Here is a 14,943-nt window from a genome sequence, read left to right as displayed (position 1 = left end):
CCCTTAGAGGGAGCCCTGAGAGAGCCGGTATGGGGAAGGTGCCTTTGGCAGGGACAACCCAGCAGGAAGGAAGCCTGGGAAGTGAATACCCAGAACTCTCTCTTCTCCTGCCCTCAGTCTCCTGCCAAGGACCCCCACTAACCAAGCCCAGCAGGAAGCCAGAGGACAGGAAACCCATCAGTGAAATCCATACCGGCCAGCCTCCAGAACCAGAGCAAGGTAAAACCTGGCAAGAAAGTCAGAGGGGCAAGTGGTGGGGCAGATCCAAAGTGAATCAGCACCAAACTCTCCAGTGGCCTGGCCAGGGCTGCTGAAAAGCGTCCTCTGGATGACCCCCACCCTCTTTCAAAGGCTGACCTTGGACCCAGGGTGGTAAGGGGCCCTGGGCTCTTTCAGGCCTGGAGGGAAGCTGTGTGGTTTGTTGGAAAGACCCCTGCTTACTGCTTACTAGTGTGAGAACACTGGCCAGGGGCCTAAACCTCCTATCCATGCATTATGTGTACACTCATTCAGATGTTTGCTCAGCCAGTACCGCCTGAAAATGACTCAGTGCCCAGCCAGGGCTACAGGAGGCACTGGATAAAGAAATGTGGAGCAGCTCCGGCCACCCTTAGCTTTAACTTGTGGAATATGCCTCGAGCCAGCCAGTGATGGGGTCCCTCCACCAGCTCTGTGACTCCAGAGGCTGCTCTCAGTCACCTCCTCTGTAATATGGGTCAACCACCTTCCCCCGACCCCCCACCACCACAGTTGTCCTGAGAATTCAAAGAGAAATTTTCAAAAAAAAAAGCAGGAGGCACTGCAGCTGGCATAGAATGAGTGCTCCACATTTGGGAATCAGTGGCCTTGTTAACAAGCATCCACTGCCCCTCATTCATTCACCACCCTCTCACCCTGTTTTGCTGCTACTGTTGTCATTATATAGTACTTGCATTTGTTGGGGGGCGGAGGGGAGGCGGCTTTTCTTGCTCCTCCCTGAATCCCCATGGCTTGGGGCTGAGTTTACAACTATCAACATTTATAGTGCCACCGACGTCACATGCACTTAATCCTGAGGACAGCCCCCGTTGGGAGGCTGTAGCACTAGGGCCATTTTACAGATGAAGAAACTGAGCCCAGAGAGGTTAAGCCACTTGCCCAAGGTCACAGAGTCGATTAGCAGCAGAGCCGGAGTTTGAACCCTGGAGTCTGGCCCTCACATCCGGGGCCAGACCGCGGGTATCAGAAGGAGTGAGTGCGGGAATGAATCCACCGGTCAATCAGTGATCGCACGCCGGATGCGCGCCCGTCCCCTCCCCCAGCCGCGGGGGCTCGCCGCCGGGACAAAGGCCCTGCCGAGGCCGGACGTGGGCCAGCCGGGTCCGCGCTCCGGGGGCGGGCGTTGGGGCCGGGCCCTTTAAGGGGGGGCGGGCCGGCGACGCGGAGGGCGGGCCGGGGGGCGGGTCGGGGCGGGCCGGGGGCGGGCGGCGGCGGGGCCGGAGGGCGCGCGGAGCGAAGGGCGGCGGCGGCGGCTCGTGCTCGGACCGGGCTCTGGATCACGCTCAGCCCCCGGATACCGCTCGGCCGGCTGTTCCCGGCCCGCTGCGGCACGCCCCAGCACCCCGCGTCCCCAGCACCCGCACTCGGCCCCGCGGAGGAGAGGCCATGCCGCCGCGGCGCAGCATCGTGGAGGTGAAGGTGCTGGACGTGCAGAAGCGGCGGGTGCCCAACAAGCATTATGTGAGTGCCGCGCGACCCCCACGCCCCCTTGAGCCCGTGCCCCGTCGGGGGCGACCTAGAGCCCCCCCGGCTCTGAAAACTTCTGCCTCCTGCTCTTTTCTCCCCCACCTCCCCTCCTCTCCCCTCTCGGCACTGCTGCTGCGCGGCCCGGGTCTCTCCCGGCTCCTCCCTCTCTCCCCCTCCCCCTCCTCTCTTTTGCCCTGTTCCGCTCCTCCACCGTGTCCTCCCGCCTCGTCCCCCCCTCGTCTCTTTGCCGCCCCTCTCCCCCTCTCCGTCTCCTCCTTGTCCCCCCCACTCCCGCCCTGCCCATCCGTGGCAAAGTCTGGCCGGTGTAGGGGACAGAGAGACAGAGAGAGGCGCCAGTTCTCAGGCCGCCCGTCCTGTCCCTCCTTGTCTGGAGGCGCTCAGACCCGCAGTGCCCAGCCACAGGTAGCCCCAGCAGGGATCGCCAAGTTGGCTCCGTCCTTTTGGAGGAGACAGCCGGAGCGATAGAGATCTCTGAGAATGGATCCTTTGAGTGCCTGCACCATGAAAAAGTTTTTTTAAAAAAGAAAAAAATCCCTGCCCCTTCTCTCCAATAACTTCTGTTTAAAAATGTATGAAAGTTTTCTCCTGGTATTTCCCTGGCAAAATGGGAATCTTGTTTAGAGCTGGCGGGGACTTGAAAAAATGGGCCAGTAGCCTCATTTTGCAGATGGGACCCTCAGATGGGCTGAGGCGCAGGGAAGCTTCAGGTTCTGGAACAAGGAGGAGCTGCATTCGGTTTTCCCTGCCTCTGGAAGGTGTACCTGGGGTAGATGGTGACCCGCCAGATGGGAAATGGGTTCCACACCAGCCTAGGAGCTGAATCTGTGGGTTCAAGGTGCCCTTGGACCACCTCAGAGGTTCTGGGTAGAGGGATAATGGGGCTGTGGGGTGTTGGGCCCAGGTGAGGCCTTGGGGAGGCCTCTCTGCAGGAGGGAAGGGGGCTATGGTGTCTCTGGTGGTGAGAAGGGAGCAGTGGCAGCGCCTAGCTGCAGAGAAGTTAACCAGGAAGGAAAAAAGAGCAAGAGGGAGGGAAAAAAAATCCTAACAAAGAAGTATAGAACAATAAAAAGCAAGGGGCGTTGGCTGGCTAAATTCAGCTCCTTGACCTCCCTGCAAGTCGTCTTTGGATCTCTTTTCTTAAGAGGCTCGTTCTTATATAGCAGATCTACATGCCTTACACGAATAGTCTATACAATTCTGAAAGGAGATAGCCGGGAATCCACTCTGCACTCCCTACGAGAAAGGGTGTGCTGTGTGAGCCTGTATTGTTATTGGCTGGGCAGCCAGTTATTCAAGCCTTAGCCAGGCGGTGGGAAGCTATTTCCTGGACCTGTGGCATCTTTAAATAGAGTGAAGTTTCCCTTGATTCCAGAGCTGGGCTAAATTGTCTCCCCCGCACCCCCTTTCTTTTTAACTGTTTCAAATGCTGCCAAATCTTGGTTTCTTGTTTGAGCCTGTTGAGTGTGTAACTGAGTTGCCTCTTTGCTATGAAGACAGTTTTTACCAATATGGCAGACAGGAGGAAGTCTGAAATTCCCCATGCTGCCTCCCACCAGATCTGTGAGCTGGGAACACCAGAATACATACAGCCTCCAAGAAATGGGCATCATCGTCCACTCCCTCCTGTCCTCTCTCGTCACACAACTATCAGGCACAGGTTCTTAAGCCCATTTGACAGATGAGGAAACTAAGGCTCAGAAAGATGAGGTCCTATGCCTGAGATCACAGTCAGGGCCAGAACAGGAATGTAAATCCAAGTATGTTCGACCCCAAAAAGTGTTATTCCACCAGGTCACACCACTTTGCAGATTTCATACACCGTAGTTTCCCTACGCAAAGTCCTCTTAAGAACTGGGAATTTTGCCATCATTTGTGATCACTCTGAGGCTTTTCATTCTGTTTAGATCCCTCCCTGCCAGTTTTTTGGAGGTGCGGCAGCTCTGAGGGGCATCTCTGTAAGCCTTCAACCACTTTTTAGGGGCTCTTTCAGACAAGTCTCTAAATATTAACATGGATTTGGGTTTAAATCTTGGTGTCCAGCTTGCTGTGTGGCCTCTCTGACCCTCAGTTTCCTCATCTGTAAAATGGGGTTAATGGTGCCCACTTCCTAGGAGAAGGGATCTTGTGACTGACAGGGTTGACATTCCGTAACCGTTAGATGCCTGCCTCCCCGCCCTGTGGTATCCATGTTACTCTGACTGGGAACATGCCAAAGTCACATGAGGAGGGATTTCACCAAGAATTTATTTTTCTGCATGTGGGTTTAGTTACTCCTGTGATTCAAGGGAGTCCCCTCCCTTCTACCCAGCCTTTTGGGTTCATCAGATGAATAGGGGCAATGGGTTGAACCGAAGCCTGAGTCATCCACAGGAACAGAGAAAGTTAAGTGCTGTGATGGCAGGAAACTCACCAGCAACTGCCAGTGACCCCTGCTCCTGTTCTCAAACCATACCTGCCCCTGCCACTCTAGAAAGAATGGGCATGGAGGTAGCTATTGGCATGGGCCTGGACTTTTTTCCCATTTGGTATATCCTCCTCTCTGAAGTTGGCCCAGCCACTCTGGAGAGATGGCATGAGCAGAAGAGTTGGACAGCCCTAGGCTTGGCCACTTCCTGCTGTGTGACCTTGAGCTGGTCAGTTTACCTCTCTAAGCTGCTTCTATAATCTGCAAATTGTAAATAGTGCTGCGTCCCTCTAGGGCAGAATTTCTCAGCCTCAACACTGTTGATATTTTGGGCCAGATCGTTCTTCGTTGTGGGGGGCCGTCCTGTGCATGGTAGAATGTTCAGCAGCATCTCTGGTTTCTACCCCCTAGGTGCCAGTAGCATCCCCCTCCCTAATTGTGACAACCAAAAATGTCTCCACACATGTCCCCCAGGAGGGCAAAATCACACACGCCCTGACTTCTAACCGCCCTGCCCCAACCACTGCATGAGAACATGCAAGTTAGTTACGGAGGCTTCCCACCACCTGCTCCCTATTTACAGCTACTTCAGCCTCCACCTGTCTCATCACTCAGTTGCCTGGGAGCGAACAGGTCACAGGTGCTGTAGATCTCGTTGGAGAGCTTCACCAGGAGCTCAGGGCTGCCCATCAAGGCTGGGCCACTTGTTCCACCTTAAATGGCATCTTCTCCATGATCAGGGCGGCATCTTCATCACTGCCTGGCCCCAGCCTCCTTCGCCTGTGGGCAGAGACATCATCAGTGGGCCCAAGGGCAGAGCCGTAGGCCACATCTGGAGAATGCAGAGGCAGAAGCTCCCAGGGCCTCTGAGATCCCCATGGGTGGGTAGGGATTTTTGTTGACAGTAATATCAACACACAGTATTATCATCTGGAGAGAGCTTCCCTGGGGCCACTGGCACTCTGTCTGCTGGCCTTTCTCTGCCTGCATCTTTCCTGCCGTGGAGCCTAGGGCTTTCTAAATGAATGGAAAGGGGGCTTTCAAGTGTGACACCCTGGGAGACCCTCCCCAGCTAGGTTATCTTCCAGCTTGAGGGGAGGAGGAAGTGCTCCCTGTAGGTTTTGCAGGGTTTTTTGGATCGCCCCATTTCCAACACTGGAGAGGGATGTACAGAAGCCTTGGGGTTAGAAAAAAGTCTCCCTTAGCAGGGGCCAGGAAATACTGGCTTGCTCTGACTTGAGATCTTTAGATGTCAAGAAGAGCAAGATGCTAGAAGTAGTTATAGAAGCAGTAATCTTAACAGCTGAAATTTAATCCATTGTTGTGGGCTAGGCACTGGATTAAGCTCTCTATGTGTATTTAGTCATCACAACAGCCCTTTAACATAGGTACTTTTCCGTTATACTAATACACTATTTCAAATATACAGATACATAGAATAAGTTAAATATCTGTCAATCTACCATCCAGCTGTCAGATCTTTACCTTTTGCCCTATTCATTTCAAATCATTTTTATTTTTATTTTTTAAGAAATGAAGTATTGCAAATGCAAAGCCCCCTGTGCACCCACTCCAACAATCACCCCCCCACAAATAAAAACAGTATCCTACATTTGGTGCTTGTCATTCCCATGCACATTTTAAAAATAGACCAATAGATATGATTTTTTTATTCAGTAGCTTTACTGAGGTATGATTTACATACCATAAATTCACCCATTGTAAGTGTACAATTGGCTGATTTCTTTAAATAAATGTATGGAGCTGTGCAGCCACCATCACAATCCAGTTTTATAACATTTCCATCACCCCCAAAAAGATCCCTTGTGCCCTGTGGCAATCAGTCCCCTTCCCAGCTAGGCCTCATGTACCTTTTAATGTTTTTACCTTTTCAGCAGTCCCCAAGATCTTGTATTGAAAGTTTTAAAACTACAAAACATTACACTTTTGAGATCTGTGTTAGTACATGTAGCTTCAGTTCATTTTAACTGCTGTTTCATATTCCATTTATGAATATACCCCTGTTTATTCGAGCTCCTGTAGGAGATTTTTAGGATACTTGTAGCTGCTTCCTGGCCCGTACAGCTGAGGCAGGATTGCTGGCTCTTGGGGTTTGTGCATTTTCACCTGCGCATTTAACGTCCCTGGGAGCAGTGTCTGTGGGTCTCTTTGCTCTGGCTCCTTGCTAACACTCCGAATTGTCAGACTTTTTAGTGGGTACGGAATAGTATCTCATGGCAGTGCTTGTTTGCATTTCTCTGCTTGCTAGTAAAGTTACGTATCTTTTCACACCTTTGTCAGCCTTTTGAGTTTCCTCTTCTATGAGTTAATTGCCTGTTTTATTTTATGCCCCTTTTTTTGGTATATTGAGTTATTGGTTTTCTATTCATTTATAGGATTTATTTATACACTCAGGATCCTGGTACTTCAGATAGTTACGTTAGTGTTCTCGTTTTCCCCTTGAGACTGGAGGCTCAGAGAAGTACAGGCACATGCCTGAGGTCACACAGCAAAGAGTGGCAGCATGGGGATTGACAGTACGTGATGTGACGTACGATGTGACGTACGTGCAGCCCTGTGATCCCACCCCTGAGCCAAGTGACCTTGGGTGGATCATTTAAGCCTCCAGGCCCCAGTTTCTCCATCCTGGCCCTTCCCTCATCTCACTGTTCATTCACTCAGCCTGGACTGATGAAGCACAAGCTGCCACCAACCCTTAGTCATTCTCACCCCAGGGAACCTCTGGGTTGATTGTGCCCCCGGAGTGATGGGTTGGCAGGCTCTGTGCTGCTGGCCTTGAAACCTCCCTCTCCACCTGCCAGACTCTAAGAGCAACGGGTCTCTCCTCTGAGCAACTGACTTTTGCAGGATGGGTCACGCCCTTATTAGGCATTATTGTCAACGTTCTCGTTTCAGTCTGTGGGAGACCTCTGGCTGGCAGGCTCAGTGGTCTGGAACAAACTGTGAATCTGCTGCCCAAATTAGCTGCATTCTGTTTTCCAGCCTGCCCCATCCCCTGCTGCCCCCAGCATCCCAGCCATCCTGGCACCCTGTTTTGCAGAAACATGCATGGCGGGCCAACAAACTTGAGTGGAAAGAACTTGGGTATCAGAGACAAACATTCAAGTTCTGCATGGTCTTGGGTGACTGACTCAACCCCCAGCCTTAGTTTCTGTATCTGGAAAATGAGGACAGTGTCACCCTTTTAAGATGATTGTGTGCTTGTTTAGATAATGTATGCATTCAACCTATTCTCCATCCCTCCTGCTGAGGGATAAATGCCAGCTCCTAGCACATTTCTTATGGACGCACCATTACTTCATGAAGAAAGGACCTGGATTTGAGTTCTCTTCATGAGCTCCTGGGCTGGGTGACCTTGCAGACAAGCTCCCCAAGGGTCTGTAAAATGGGGGCAGTAATAGTGCTTACCTACAGGTATAGGGCACTTCTCACACACTGCTGAGCCTGATGCCTTCTGTATAAAGGGCACTCAATCAGTGGTAGTCATGAAAACTAGCATTAACGATAGTAATAGCCATGCTCCACATCTCTGCCTCTCTCTTGTCTCCTGCCTCCTGCCCTAGGGGCCTGCTATTTGTTTTCCATGCTTTTTCATTCATGAGGCATTTCTGGGGTGCCGGGCCCCAGGCGGGACACCCTGCTGCCCTGGGACAGGCCCGTGAGCAACGCAGAGCCCGCCTACCTCCTCTACAGGTGGTTCTCGTCCTGCACCCTGTCTGCGTCACACAGAGGTAGTACCCTCCGTAGGCGTTAAGGTCCCTCGGGTAGGTTTTTTTTAAATGGTTGTTGCTTTCTTCTGACTGAAAAATGATGGACCTTGTCACCTGCACTGTGCCGTCCTGTTGCCTCTGGTCCATGGTTGCAAGGAGCCAGGCCTCTCACCTCACCTGCCGGGTCATCCTCAGCCTGGGCTCTTACACTCTGGGCTCTTGCAGTTGTCTCAAGATCAAAGCAGGTGGGGCTGTCATAGCTCAAGAGTTACTTAAATGTCCCTTTAGTTCAGACTTTGAACCTGTGCCATTCCTTGCTTCTGGTAAGCAGGGAAAGTACACCAAACAGCATGCCTTCAGATCCCTGCCCTGCCACCTACCAACAGTGCGACCCCAGACAAATTACTTACCCTTTCTGTACCTCACCTGTAAAATGGGAATAATGATAGTTCCAATCTCATAGGGCTGATGTGAGGATTAAATGGGCCTGGCATAGAGTAAGGGCTCAATAACTATGAGCTGTATTAGGAGTGTACAAACATAGTATCATTTATGATAGTAAAAGTTGGGGGCCACTTAAACACCCATCTGTAGAGAACAAGATAAATAAAACATACTATATCCACGAGCTAGAATACCATCGAGATGGCAAAAATGTATTCCATCTTCTGTCATGGGAATATGAAGTAGTAAAAGCTGGTGGCAAAACAACGTGCTCAGGTTGACTCGCACCTGGTTACAAGTGAAGGCGTCTGTGAAAGCACAGAAACATAGCTGATAAAATATGTCACTCTTTTTTTTTTTTTTTTTTTTTTTTGCTCATCTGTGCATTGCATTTCTCTATTTTCCAAATGTTCTGTGGGGAACACATATTCCTGTTTTTAGTAAAACTAAAAAAACAGCGAATGCTCATTTTAAAAGAGAAGCAGTGCCAGGCCGTGGCAGCTCCAGCCAGGTTCCCACATCCCCACCACCTCATCCTGTCCTGAAGCAGCAGAATTCTCCAGCTCCTCCAAGAGCCTGTCCTCCCCAGAGGAGGAGGCTGGCCTCCGAGACTCTCCCCCAACTCCTGCCATGGAACCAGGGCTCTGGATGTGGCTTTCCAGTCCTCCAGCCCAAGAAGTGGCAAGAGATGAGTTTAAAATACCACGAGGGGTGGAAGGCCTGAGCAGATGCTTTTCTGGTTGAAATGCTCCTTGCTCAGTGGCCTGGCCCTCCCTCCTGTAGTGCTTATATCTGAATAGGTTGGAAAGACTTGCAGGCCGGAGTTCAGCAGTCTGCACCCTGAGGTCATTCAGGTTAGAGTTGTGCCCCACTCCCCTGGGCAGATCATCCAACCGCCTGTCACCCACCCGGAGGTGCACGGCCGTCAGCAAGCGGCAGAGTTACCACACTGCCAAAAAAGGCCTAGGGGACCACTCCATGCATGGTACTACTTCTCATCTAGGACACTCATATCCTGTTGCAAATCATGCGTGCTTTTTTCCTTGGAGAAAGAGCTCTGATAGGGTGAACGGTCTTGCTTGGTGTGACTCAGTTTTCTCCTTCCCCTGGGAGGCCAAGACCAGCTGCAGGTCACTGCAGCTGCAGGAAAGGGAGCTGCTAGATGAGCATCCTGTAGGCCTGGTGGGCGCAAGTGATGAGACATGAACACCCTTGGCGCAACGAGAGAAGATGAGGCTTCTTCAGTAGGCCGCGTGGCCGGAGGGTTGCGAGCATGGCTTCTGCGCCCAGCAGCTGGGCTCTGGTCTGAAGTTTGAATTTCACAGAAACACGTCATATTTGGGACCTACTGTCATCCACTCGCTGTTGGCCCTGAGCCTTCTCCTCTGGGAAGTGGGCAGCTTTGGTGGGGAAATTAAATGAGCTTTTGTGCGGAATGCCTGAGAGGATGCCGCTGGGGCAGCCGTCCTTGCAGCTTCCTGGCCCGGGGTACTGCCCAGAGACTGGGACCCTGTGGTCCTTTTCACAGAGCCCTTGCCAGTGGGGTCATCCAGATCCTGGGTGGCAGAGCTGGCACCCCTGCCCCCTGCCGGGACATTGGGACTAGCTGATGTGATAGACTTGGGAGGCCCGGTGTCTCCCGTCAGGGGGCCAGTGGGCAGGGGCTGGTGTGGCTCACTCCTCAGGGACTCTGCCAGGAGCCCGCAAGCCCGAGCCTTGCTGCAAGCCATCCTTCTTCTGCCCCATTATCTAAACTACAGGGCATTCTCTCCTCATACGTGCTGGCCCAGGTGCAGGCCTGCAGGCGGGCAATGAGCCCAAGCCTGGGGCCTTCTTTAAACGGTGAAGGGAGAAGGGAACAGAGGTGCATCTGTCGTGCATGCATGTGTGTGTGTGTGTGTGTGTGTACGCGTGCGCCCGCACGCAGAGCTCTCCCGCCTGCTTTTGCAGGCGTCTCCCCGGCCATCCCAAAACTTACGGCTGCTAGATTTACCAAATGAAAATACAGGATGCCCAGTGAAGTCTGAATTTCAGATAAACATGTAATATTTGGGACCTACTTACACTAAAAAATTATTCATTGTTTATTTGAAATTCAAATTTCCTGGGGCATCCTGTGCTTTATCTGGCAATGCTGCTGAAACTACCACTTTCAATACAACAACAAGCAAGAAACCTTCGTACTTTGTAATACTGATAATGTTTCTTGAGCATTCACTGAACAAAGGTAAGTCCCTTTAGGGACCAGGCACTTTTGAGCACAGGGATGATACACAGATACGCAAAGCAGGGATTCAGACCTCACGGAGGTCAGTGTCCTGAGAGAAGGGTAGATGGCCTGTCAGGGCTAGCCTGGAACTTGGGAATGAGCAGAGGCCTGTGCCTTAGGGTTTTGGGGAAGTTGGACTTGGAGAAGGCAATGCAGTGCAGGTGACCCAAGGCTGATCACAAAGCATGGGAGGGATGCTGTCAAGTAGAGAAGGGTAAAGGAATTTCAGGCAGACAGAACAGGAGGGAAAGGAAGCTGAAACCCTGGCATGTGGCGTGTTTGAAAAAAGCAGGAGAGATTTGAGTAGTAGAGATGGAGCTTGACAGGTGGCTGGGGGCCCCAAGGATCTGGGGGCTTCTGACTGGCCCAAGAACCACAAAAGAATAGAAAGCATGAGGAATTCCCTGGCGGTCCAGTGGTTAGGACTCTGTGCTCTCGCGGCCGAGGGCCTGGGTTCGATACTGGTCGGGGACCTAAAATCCCACAAGCCGCGTGGCGTGGCATAAATACATACATACATACATACATACATACATAAGAAAGCATAGACTCTACCCTCAAGAAGGCCACGCCTTCCCCCCACCACCACCCCACACACACACACACACACACACACACACACACACACACGGCCAGGGCTCAGGATCAGAGGTATCCAAGATGGAAGTGGTTGGGAGGAGCTGGGACTCAGGGGCACTCCCCCGGCTTGATGGGCTGTGGGAACACCTTTCACAGGAGAGTGGAGGGGGCAGACACAGACAAACCTGGGAGAGAGAGAGAGCACCTGTCCACAGGAGGACTGCAGACAGTGAAGATAAAGTTAGAGAGGGAGGGAGGTGAAGATAAAGTTAGAGAGGGAGGGAGGGATGGGAAATATTAAAGAGATCTATGATAGCCAGTAGGAATTCTGAAATTTGGGAGGGATTAAATAACTCCAAATGTGTGTTGTTCTCAAGACTTAACAATCATTTATTGTTGTTATTATTATTGAATAGCTATCGTTCATTTGAGTGCTTACTGTACTCTCCAGGCTTTTCATGCTTTATGTCACTGAATCTGAGCAGCAGCTCTGTGAGGTAAGGAGTATTAGTCAGGATTCTTGGGCTGCAAGTGACAGAAATGAACCTAACGAACTTAAGCCATAGGAAGTGTATTGGAAAGATGGCTCTGGCAGAACTTGGCTCAGCCCCCAGTCACAGGAAGGACCTGGCCAGCTGGAGCCATCCAAGGCGTTGAAACTGCTTGTGGGCATCAGAAGCAGGCACCTGCTCCATCCCTCAGTCCCTTTGGCCACTCAAGAGTCCAGTTCCAGGAGGAGAGAATCTGATTGGCCCAGCCAAATCACCTGACCATCCTTTGGTCAGGCAAGGGCAGGATACTGTGATCCACAGTCCCACTGAAATTGCCAATAGTTGTAGGAGATGCAGAGCGCTGTTGCTGGAAGAAGGGGGCATGGAGCCTGGACAAGTGGAAACAACAAATGTCTGCTACATGGGTACTGTTATTAGCCCATTTCACTGATGTGGAAACTGAGACTTAGAAAGATGAAGTACTTTGCCCAGGATGACACTTGGCTCTGCTGCCTATCATTGAATATAAAGAAGGGTATAGTCAATTCACCCCCTAGATTTGAAGGGAAATGTTACCTTAAAGCACATAAGAATAATATTTTCTATTCTGCTTAATTAAGCAGAATTGCATGGACCCCCTGCCTAGTGCACTGGCAAAGAAAGCCAGAAACCCACTCAGTGGCGTCACCATTTCCTCCTCCCCAGCCAAGGTGTGAATCAGCAGCCTGTGGCTTCGGGCCACCATTGGCTGCCAGTCAATTGCACAGATGTGGGTTTGTTGTCTGCCCTGGGCCAGGCCTGGCCCCAAGCCAAAGAGAGGCTGAGATGACCAGGCAGCCTTTGTCCTTATAGAGGTCACCATCTGTTTGGAACACGTCACCACGGCATAAGGGCTGTGGTGGGGCCTGCAGTAGGGCTCTGGGGACAGGGCAGGGGTCTGAGGCCTGGACTGCCCATTCCCCATTCCCTGCTGGACCAGAGAGGTGGCGCTCTGAGCTGGGGTCAAGAGGAGGTGGGTGCTCTGGAACAGGGAAAACCAACTAGCAGAGTTTTTACTATGGGTAGAATTCGGAGGGTGCTTGAACTTGGAAGGGGGAAGAGTACATCTTTATTCTCACTAACCTCCAATAGCAATTTAGCATCGCCTTCCATTATGAATGAAGGCAGCGACCCTCAGTGATATTAGTAATACCTGTGACTTTGTCACCAGTAGAAATTCACAGATATTTTCACGTCACTTTACAGTTGCATTTATCCTCATCACTGCTTCAGAACTGTGGTGTTATTCGACCCACTGCTGGATTTTGTTATTTATTGCATTAATAAAAGTGTACATATGTTCATAATTTTATTTTTTGAAACACTTTTATTACAATTCAGTATTTCATTTGGAATGCTATGTGCTTTAATTTAGTCATTTTTAAATCATTTTGAGAAGGGGACCATAGATTTCATCAGATTGCCAAAGGGCTCCGTGGCACAAAAAAAAAAGGTGAAAAACTTCTGGGTAGAAGTTTAAGAGTTTGGACTTGGAAGTTAGGCATGGATTTGACCTGGCTCTGCCGGTGACCGGCAGAGTGTGTGACCTTAGTAAGTGACTTAACTTCTCTGTGCCTTAGTTTCTTCATCTGTAAATTGAGGGTAAGAATAGTACCTACTGTGGGTTATTTTATGTAAAGGGTTTAAAGCAGTGCCTGGCACATAAAAGTACTGAATAAATAGTTACCTGTTAGTGTTATATTACCTTTACCATCATCATCTTTACCATTCCCTGACCAGTGATGCGCTTTTTTAATAAGCAACCTCGAATGATGTGACACAGGTGATCTGGAATGACCACACCTTGAGAAATATACTCTAAATGGACTAGTCCAGGATGCACCCCCCTAAGATTTAAAAGCAGTCTTCCCCAAAGATTTGTATATTTGGATATTTAGCAGTGTGGTAATTAAAATAATACTGAAAATGTTTATCATTGGAGGCATGATTAAATAAATGGACTACTAAGGATCCTTTAAAATTTTTGCTGAAAGAATTTTTAATGAAATGGGGAAATGCTCACCATATAACACAGGTGAAAAAGATCATGTATATACAATGTGATCTTAATTTCATAAACTACTTCAACATATAGAAAAAGGGTCTGGGAAGAAGTATAACCAAAGCTTCGTCTCTGGTGGTAGAAACGTGGATGCTTGTTAAGACCTCAGACTCTGCCATTAGACTTTATTACCAACCCTGTGGAACAGGTTACTTCACATGCTAGGTCTTACTTTCCACCACTGCTGGGTGGAAACAGTAATACAGTGTAGCTTCATAGGAAACACATCAAGACCATTGGTGGTTGTGAGCCGTTACATTGTTTTACATTGTATTATATGTTTATGTATTATCCCAGGTTTCTCTAGAGAGGAGAGGACAGTGTAGGACAGCAGAGTCAGGAAAGCTTCGTGGAGGGAGGGAGAAAGAGGGGACCCTGCTTCCCTTGTTCCCTTTTTTCCTGTCTCATACACTTGTGTATGAAGCGCAGGAAGCTGGCAGAAAAGTCCACATAGGGGTTCACATCAAGGCCGGGAGGAATAGTCTCTGCCAGATGAGGAGCCCAGCAGGGCATGGGTACAGGGGTGGCCAGGGAACCCACAGAACCTGACCATCGGGACCACATATGATTCCATGTGGGAAAAGGGGCTACTTGGCTGTACAAAGTTTGGAACCCACTTCTGCAGCCCCCCTACTTTATCTGGTGGAGGAATCCCTACTCCCCTTCTGATACCCCTAATAGATGGCTGTCCCCAGGGTTTGAGAGCTCAGTCCCTCTACATTCTCATCTAGTTCTTTTCTCCTCCTTCTTCATGTCCCCAAGCCCAGTGGGACGGGAAGATGAAGCTGCATTTATATGGAGGGGGCAGTTGTTTAGGGAGTATCCTAGAAATCTTAGTTGACCCCTTTCTGCCTGTCACCCAACCAGGGCACTCAGCTTTGATGCTGAGGTTCCTAGTGGACCAAGCCCATCGTGGTGCTCATACACTGGGTATGACTCTGTTGACTCGTCTCCTCCTCTCCCACCAGACCCTGAATCCCTCATAGTCTAAGGACAGGTGCCAAGCGTGTTCCTTGAATGAAACCATAACTTCTTGGGCTCTCTCAATCCCTGGGTCCCAAGATTCTAGGATGATGGCCATTGATGATATCCTTCAGCTGACTCAGAATTGGATTCCTTGTGATGACCCCCCGCTGACACCAGACTGAGCATTGTATCATAGTGGTTAAGGCACAGGC

General features: G+C 50.4%; 1 protein-coding gene across 1 annotated transcript in view; it reads left to right on the top strand.

Annotated features, from left to right (window-relative positions):
- The first annotated feature begins 1,474 nt into the window (after positions 1-1,474).
- SH3PXD2B (SH3 and PX domains 2B) overlaps positions 1,475-14,943 on the top strand; it is a 112,511-nt gene continuing 99,042 nt past the window's right edge. Inside the window, exon 1 of the mRNA XM_057541101.1 lies at positions 1,475-1,719. Within this exon, the coding sequence (XP_057397084.1) occupies positions 1,645-1,719 (75 nt within the window). The 5' untranslated portion in view covers positions 1,475-1,644. The remainder of the gene's footprint in view (positions 1,720-14,943) is intronic.

Source organism: Balaenoptera acutorostrata, chromosome 2 (assembly GCF_949987535.1).
Source record: "Balaenoptera acutorostrata chromosome 2, mBalAcu1.1, whole genome shotgun sequence".
NCBI lineage: Eukaryota > Metazoa > Chordata > Mammalia > Artiodactyla > Balaenopteridae > Balaenoptera > Balaenoptera acutorostrata.
Note: the sequence above shows the minus strand (reverse complement) of the source record. Positions and strands in the feature narration are given on the sequence as shown.